Below are 9,242 nucleotides of genomic sequence, written 5' to 3'. Positions count from 1 at the left end.
GTGTTTTTTTTTGCCTTTTTTGCATATCAGATGTACAGCCTTGTCAAAGACTTCATGGTAAAATGACTCAAGTAGAAGCCAACAATCTCACCCACCTTCCCACACTACTAGTCTGTTCCCTATCAGATGACCAGCGGGAGAAGTATACCTCGCTGCTGCGTGCTTTGAACGGGGAGTTTTATTGTCGTTTTGAGGATTTCAAAGTGTTGAAAAATGACATGCTGTTGGTTTCCTCTCCTTTCACCTTCAATGTGGATAAAGCTCCCACTGACCTGCAACTTGAGCTTATCGATCTTCAGTCTAATGCAGTGACTGGAGAACTACTCTAAACAATGTCACTGACGAGGTTCTAATGCATCTCTTGATGAACAAAACTTTCCAAAGATTAGGAGTCATGCTCAGAAGACGTTTGTAGTGTTTGGGTCAACCTATGTATGTGAACAGACATTTTCAGTGATGAAATATAGCAAGTCAAGGCACAGATCATCTCTTACTGACTCACCTCTCAGCAATCCTGCACATATCGACAGAAACTATACCTGACTTCACTGCTCTAGTCAATGCCCATCAGAGACTTCACTCCTCACACTGATTGAGTAGTTTAAATGTAATGTTGAGTTCTCTTTCTTGTGTTTTTGCGCATACACATTCTGTCCGTGGTGCTGAATGCACAGTGTACTTTTCCCTCCGTGTAGTTCATTGTCTGTTTAATAATGAAAATACCTGCCAAAAGGAGAATATGGATGTGGTTTATTTCTGTGCATGTTAAAAAAGTAAAATAAGTAGCATGTCTGGACGTGATTTACAGTAGATATATCTGTCAACACAGTCATACACATGATGTATAATCCTGTAATATGGTTCTGGCCCGCAATGGCAAAAATATATTCTAATGTTGCCCTCCATGGAAAATAATTGCCCATGCCTGGTCTTACCTAACATTTTTTGTCCTCCATAAATACACTCCACCTAATTTGCTCTTTTGCAACTCTTTGCCCTCTGAGTATAATTGGGAGCTTTGGAGGTTGCCTGGTAGTCTGGGGCTTGTAAATAATAATAAAATATGTTGATTAAACGTACAATTGTAACGCAACCAGCTGCAATCGGATTGTGAATTTGCTCAATAAAAATTCCCACACAACATTTTTGATGTGAGTTTGCTCAACACGATTCTTTTGGAAGACCCGGGGTGAGAGGAGCAAACTCACAGTCCTCTTGCAGCTGGACGCATTACAATTGTAAGTTACACGTTTTTTTTTACAGTGTGTGACAGCAGCAGTGACAGACACACATAGAGGAAATGTATTAAGTCAGGCCAGGACAGGGCCACAATGTGGTGACAGAGACTGAGTGTCCACTCCGACCTCCAGCCACACACTGTCTGGTCAACAGTCTGCCTGCTCCCCAACACCCTGTCATGTTTGGAATGTCACACAGACCAGCAGGCAGACAGGGAGGCCATGGCTGCCCTGGCCTACAGCTTGGTTTACAGGTGCATGCAGGGAAAAAGAACTCAGCCAACCACAGACGTGAAGGGTCAAACTGACGACAAAATGTTTTCCTCAGAGACGAGTACAACATGCACGTGATGTCAGCTGTCACTTTGAGTACAGTCGAAGCTCCTCTCACCCCGGGTTAAGAAGCAGCATGTGGTGACTCATTTAAATATGAACAAAACATTGTGTTGTCTTCTTTGTTGTGTTGATGATGCACTCGTTTTGCTTTAGTTAATTCAGTGAGCTGTGTGTTGCCTTGTCAGCCTGACTCACCTCGAAGGCAGCATGACTGTTTTGACTTTTTGATGAGGAAATAGTGCAATGATGGTGGTGGTAACCTTGACGACGTCCAATAGATACTTACAGGCATAGCGCTAACAAGTAACCAGAGGGATCTGCCTGGAATCTCTTATGATTAACACCTGGTGAGGTTTGATACATGGCTTATTGTTCACTGTAAAAATAGAAAGACTCAAAACACCATGATTGCGTAATGAAAGCACGAAAAGTAGTACACCTGAGCTTAGAACAGATGTTTGGAGGGTGTTTGAATGTAAACCCGAGGTAAGTGTTCTGATACACAGAAAGTGTTACAGCCTAAATAAATATAATGAATAAAACCAACTTAATATGTTGCTCAAAATGTAAGTATTTTTTAATCTCCTTCCTATCTTGCCACGTGGTTCTGTTTTTAGAGGATGCTTGTTGTAAAACCTCTAGTTACTGCTAGTGGATTGAGCACTGCTCAACAATGCCTGCCAAAATGGGTTAAACTTGCAAATTATCAGATACATAAATCAATGTTTTAAAATACTTCAGAAAAAGTGATCAAATTCTGCACTAGACAGGATTTGAAACACCGTAATAGTGTTAAGAAGCTTTAAAGAGAGGAAACGGGGACTCCCGAGTGGCGCAGCGGTCTAAGACACTGCATCACAGTTCTTAAGGTGTCACTACAGACCCGGGTTCGATCAGAGGCTGCATCACAGCCGCCCACAACCGGGAGACCCATGAGGCGGCGCACAATTGGTCCAGTGTTGTCCGGGTTAGGTGAGGGGTTGGCCGGCTGTGATTTTCTTGTCCCATCGCACTTTAGTGACTCCTTGTGGCGGGCCAGGCACCTGCAAGCTGACCACGGTTGCCAGCTGTATGGTGTTTCCTCCGACAATTTGGTGCGACTGGCTTCTGAGTTAAGTAAGCAGTGTGGCTTGGCAGGGTCGTGTTTCGGAGGACGCATGGCTCTCAACCTTCGCCTCCCCTGAGTCTGTAGGGGAGTTGCAGAGACTAACTAACAATTGGACAGAAAAAAGGGGTAAAAAGTACAACAATAAAAAGTGAGGAAATTAAACCAAAAGAGAAGATATCTAATTGCACTTAACGAACTCGAAACACAAAAATTGTGTTTTCAATCTTTTACGGTAGGCTCTCAGTCCCTAGCAAAGTGTTCCACAACAATTGATTAAAAGGTGTTACAACGGGGCCTGTTTCGGAGGCAAGACTCGACCTTCGCCTCTCCTGAGCCTGTTGGGGAGTTGCAACGATGAGACAAGATCGTAATTGGATATCACGAAAAAGGGGGTAAAATACAAAAAAAGGGGGTGATACAACATACCATGTAATGTTTCAAAACATCTCAGGATGATGTGTTTCAAAACTCCAGCAAAGTTAAGGTTTCATCTCCTTCTCGTTGGTGGCAGCTCAGTTGCTACTAGTTGATGTTACAAAGCACTTGATTTGAACAGCGTGAATAATTAATGGAGCTGTATTGGGGAGTTAGATCAGGCTGTACCCCCAGCTAACATTCATCTGTTTGGGCTGAGTAATAACAAGAAGATGATCACACCCCACTGGGCACACACTGGTTAAATCAACCTGGTTTCCACAACATTTCAACAAAATTACATTGAACCAATGTGGAATAGATTTAATTGACATCTGTGCCCAGTGGGACAGACTAGTTACAGTGCTGCTTGAAAGTATGTGAACCCTACAGTGCCGGGCATTATTTTGGTATAAAATATACATCAAATCCTTATCTAAACCCCAATTCATAATAAAGACATTCCAAGTAAATGACAGAAACAAACAAACAAAAATATTTTCATTGTTTATTTAACAAAAGTGATTTATTTAACAGAAACTCAGATTTGATGTGTCCAAAAATATGTGAACCCCTTCAGTCAATAGCTTGTGGCACCTCCACTAGCAACGATAACTTGGAGTAAACATCACCTATAGCCAGTCAGTCAGTCTCTGATATCTGTTTTTAGGGATTTTTGCCCACTCCTCCTTACAGAACTCAGCCAAGTGAGGTTTGAGGGGTGTCTGGCATGCCCACTTCAGGTATTGCCACAGCATCTCAATTGGATTTAGGTCAGGACTTTGACTTGGCCAATCCAAAACACAAATCTTCTTTCTGCTGAGCCATTCTTTGGAAGATTTGCTTGAATGCTTTGGGTCGTTGTCTCGTTGGAAGACCCATTTTCGGCCCAGCTTCAGGTCCTTGACTGACGGCCTGACGTTCTGTTCACGAATCTCCTGGTATACCTCAGAATTCATGGTTCCCTTAATGTTGTGGAGTCGTCCAGATCCAGAGTAGGAAAAGCAACCCCAGATCTTAACATTCCCACCACCATGCTTGACTGTTGGGATAAGGTTATTTTGGTGGAAGGCAGTGTTGGTTTTTCGCCAAACCTAGCGGTGTCGATTGTGACCAAAAAGGTCAATTTTGGACTCATGGGTCCAGAGAATGGACTTCCAGAAACCTTCAGGTTTGTTAAGACAGGCAATTTGGTTATTTTTTGGCAGCAGAGGCTTCTTCTGAGCAACCCACCCATCAATAGCATTTTGATTCAGTGTTCTTATTGTTGAAGCATGTTACCTGAGATGCAACAAGGGAGGTCTGCAAATCTCTAGAAGTTATGTTTGGGTTGGCTTTCATATTCTTTTTTGTTGTTCTTGTGGCTCTTGGGGATAATTTGGAAGGGCGTCCACTCCTAGGCCGAGTTTCTGTCATGTTAAATGCTCTCCATTTGTAAAGTATTTGCAGAACAGTGGACTGATGGAGCTCAAATCTTTTTGAGAGGATTTTATAACCCCAGACTGATGTGCTCTCACTACCCTCGTCCTGATGTCCTCTGAGATCTCCTTTCCTCTCCGCATGGTGTGCTTTGCATTCACCGGGATGGGTAACACCAAACTGATCAGGTTTCTGATCTCTATTTGCCAGAATCCCGCCCAAACTCTTTCCTAACGATCTCTCCTTTTGATTAGTTCATGTGGTACCCAATTGTTTACCCACCAGATTTTACTTACCTGCTTGATTTAACCAATGCAACCTGGGGTTCACTTCTTTTTGCACCTGCAGTAATTTTTTTCTTCCTTTTGTTCTTCTACTACACGCATGATTTTCTCTACACCAACATACCTGTATGTCAGATCAAAAAGACTGGTTCTGATTAAATGAAGATTTCATGGTAAAAACATAAACAATCTGTATTTGCACAAGGGGTTGACATACTTTTAAGCAGCACTGTATGTAATGTTAGTGACTGACAGCACTGATGTCTTCTCAAACACAATGAAGAGACATGGGTCAGAGAGGATGTCTCTTCTCCCTACAGTCAAGCTGTTGCTTTATTTGAGACTTTTAGAGTATGTGAAAATACAGTAAAATAGCCCTAACATTTTACCGCTATATTTCCCACAAAGTAACATCTTAACATAACGACAACAGCAATAGCTTCAGTGAATCAAGTTGACATGATCTGAGTTGACGCATTGAATAGTGTTAAATTATTACGAAAACAGATATGTAAAGTGACTTTTTTCTAGAAAGCACTTGGTGGTTCGAATGATCTGAGGAAAACTCCACACATTCTTCACGTTGTTAACTCTGTCTGGTTACAAAAGCAATGTCAAACTGACTACTGTATTTCTGTCTGTCTGACCTACTCCCATCATTTACCCACTCAATAAGAGTCCCTTTTCAGCATTTTGTTTTTTTACACGTTTCTATTCTCATATATGGCAACAGGAAGTATCAACTAGAGGTCGACCGATGAATCGGAATGGCCGATTAATTCGGGCCGATTTCAAGTTTTCATAACAATCGGAAATCTGTATCTTTGGGCGCCGATTTGCAGATATTTTAATTTAAAAATGTTTTACCTTTATTTAACTAGGCAAGTCAGTTAAGAACACATTCTTATTTTCAATGACGGCCTAGGAACGGTGGGTTAACTGCCTTGTTCAGGGGCAGAACGACAGATTTTCACCTTGTCAGCTTGGGGGATCCAATCTTGCAACCTTAGTTAACTAGTCCAATGCAATAACGACCTGCCTCTCTCTCGTTGCACTCCACAAGGAGATTGCCTGTTACGCGAATGCAGTAAGCCAAGGTAAGTTGCTAGCTAGCATTAAACTTATCTTATAAAAAATAATCAATCATAATCACTAGTTAACTACACATGGTTGATGATATTACTAGATATTATCTAGCGTGTCCTGCGTTGCATATAATCTGACTGAGCACACAAGCATACAAGTATCTGACTGAGTGGTGGTAGGCAGAAGCAGGCATGTAAACATTCATTCAAACAGCACTTTCGTGCGTTTTGCCAGCAAACAGCACTGTTTTGCAAACAGCACTTTCGTGCGTTGTGCGTCATGCATTGCGCTGTTTATGACTTCAAGCCTATCAACTCCCGAGACGAGGCTGGTGTAACCGAAGTGAAATGGCTAGCTAGTTAGCGTGCGCTAACTAGAGGGACGGAAGCTATACTGTTACACTGGCAATACTAAAGTGCCTATAAGAACATCCAATAGTCAAAGGTTAATGAAATACAAATGGTATAGAGGGAAATAGTCCTATAATTCCTATAATAACTACAACCTAAAACTTATTACCTGGGAATATTGAAGACTCATGTTAAAAGGAACCACCAGCTTTCATATGTTCTCATGTTCTGAGCAAGGAACTGAAACGTTAGCTTTCTTACATAGCACATATTGCACTTTTACTTTCTTCTCTAACACTTTGTTTTTGCATTATTTAAACCAAATTGAACATGTTTCGTTATTTACTTGAGGCTATATTGATTTTATTGATGTATTATATTATGTTAAAATAAGTGTTCATTCAGTATTGTTGAAATTGTCATTATTACAAATATCTTTTTAAATCGGCCGATTAACCGGTATCGGCTTTTTTGGTCCTCCAATAATCGGTATCGGCGTTGAAAAATCATAATCGGTCGACCTCTAGTATCAACACAATATAGCATAGCAACAGCAACCATGTCCATTGTCCACTTAGAAGTTTCTTGTTCCATCTTCCTGTTTCAACTCCTCCACTACCTTCTCCACAGAATGAAAGTCTTCTCCTCCAGCCGTCCAGTAAAGATGGCTGTTGTGCCGTCCTTGTGTGAAGGATTGATCCCCCAGTCAGTGCACTCCACAAACCCTACCCCAGGACCATGCAGCACTTCCTATTTCCCTCCTCTCCTCTGTCCACCCTGAGACTTTGCCTCGAGAAAACCAGTCCACTTCACCGTCCATCAGTCAAAAAAAAATAAAAAATGTAAACAGCTCCAAAAAGATTTCGCAAACACACACAAAAGCATATTTTTTCTTTTTTTGTCCTTGTTCCTCAGCAGTGCAAAACGAGAATAATAGAGGATTTCTTTAAAAAATAAAATAAAATTGAACAAAACAAAACCAATAAATAGAGTTCCTCTTTCTGTCATATATTTCTGTGTATCATACTGTACTGTATGTATCTCTCTCTCGCTCTCTCTCTATATATATATATATATATATATATATATATATATATATATATATATATATATATATATATATATATATTTGTCTTGGTGGTTCTCTACATGAGCACACAGCTCTTGGCCCGGTCCTTCTGCATGACAGGGGCAGGATCCAGGGTATCAGTCCGACCGGGCAGGGGGGGCAGGGGCAGCTGGGACACCCGTTTGAGGCCCCGGCGGGAGCTGCTGCGTTTCAGCTGAGGCTTGTGTGGCCGCCGCACAGACGCCAGCGTGGTGATGTGGAACACGTCCCGTACACTGTTCTCCGACACCTTGGAGGTGCACTCCACGTAGGCTACCGCACCTATCTGACGGGCCAACCCACTACCCTGAGGGGAGGGAGGAGAGGAGGGAGCAGTTTAGAGACCATCATCATCATCAACAATATCAACAACATCATCATCAACAACATCAAGAACATCAACAACAACATCACAACATCAAGAACATCATCATCAAGAACATCATCATCAACAACAACAACATCAAAAACATCATCATCAACAACATCAATAACATCACCATCAACAACAACATCAAGAACATCATCATCAACAACAACAAAATCAAGAACATCATCATCAAAAACAACAACATCAAGAACATCATCATCAAAAACAACAACATCAAGAACATCATCATCAACAATGTCAAGAACATCATCATCAACAACAACATTAAGAACATCATCATCAACAACATCAAGAACATCATCATCAACAACAACATCAATAACATCATCATCAACAACAACATCAAGAACATCACCATCAACAACAACATCAAGAACATCATCATCAACAACAACAAAATCAAGAACATCATCATTATCAACAACATCAAGAACATCATCATCAAAACAACAACATCAAGAACATCATCATCAACAATGTCAAGAACATCATCATCAACAACAACATTAAGAACATCATCATCAACAACATCAAGAACATCATCATCAACAACAACATCAATAACATCATCATCAACAACAACATCAAGAACATCATCAACAACATCAAGAACATCATCATCAACATCATCAACAACAACAACATCAAGAACATCATCAACAACATCAACAACATCATCATCAAGAACATCAAGAACATCAACAACAACATCACAACATCAAGAACATCATCATCAAGAACATCATCATCAACAACAACATCACAACATCAAGAACATCATCATCAAGAACATCATCATCAACAACAACATCAATAACATCATCATCAACAACAACATCAAGAACATCATCAACAACAACATCAAGAACATCATCATCAACATCATCAACAACAACAACATCAAGAACATCATCAACAACATCAACAACATCATCATCAAGAACATCAAGAACATCAACAACAACATCACAACATCAAGAACATCATCATCAAGAACATCATCATCAACAACAACAACATCAAAAACATCATCATCAACAACATCAATAACATCACCATCAACAACAACATCAAGAACATCATCATCAACAACAACAAAATCAAGAACATCATCATTATCAACAACATCAAGAACATCATCATCATCATCAACAACAACATCAAGAACATCATCATCAAAAACATCATCAACTACAACATCATCATAAACAACATCAAGAACATCATCATCAACAACATCAAGATCATCATCAACAACATCATCATCAAAAACATCATCAACTACAACATCATCATAAACAACATCAAGAACATCATCATCAACAACATCAAGATCATAATCAACAACAACATCATCATCAACAACTTCAAGAACACCATCATCAAACAACAACATCAAGAACATCATCAACAACATCATCAACAACATCATCATCAACAACGTCAAGAACATCAACAACATCAACAACAACAACAACATCAAGAACATCATCATCAACAACATCAAA

General features: G+C 40.3%; 1 protein-coding gene across 1 annotated transcript in view; it reads right to left on the bottom strand.

Moving 5' to 3' along the window:
• Positions 1-7,329: 7,329 nt before the first annotated feature.
• The window catches only part of LOC139421148 (rho-related GTP-binding protein RhoN-like), a 46,765-nt gene continuing 44,852 nt past the window's right edge, over positions 7,330-9,242 (bottom strand). The window contains exon 5 of the mRNA XM_071171752.1: positions 7,330-7,650. Coding sequence (XP_071027853.1) covers positions 7,381-7,650 — 270 coding nt within the window. The 3' untranslated portion in view covers positions 7,330-7,380. The remainder of the gene's footprint in view (positions 7,651-9,242) is intronic.

This window comes from Oncorhynchus clarkii, chromosome 12 (genome assembly GCF_045791955.1).
Source record: "Oncorhynchus clarkii lewisi isolate Uvic-CL-2024 chromosome 12, UVic_Ocla_1.0, whole genome shotgun sequence".
NCBI lineage: Eukaryota > Metazoa > Chordata > Actinopteri > Salmoniformes > Salmonidae > Oncorhynchus > Oncorhynchus clarkii.
This window is presented reverse-complemented; position numbering and strand designations above follow the sequence as displayed.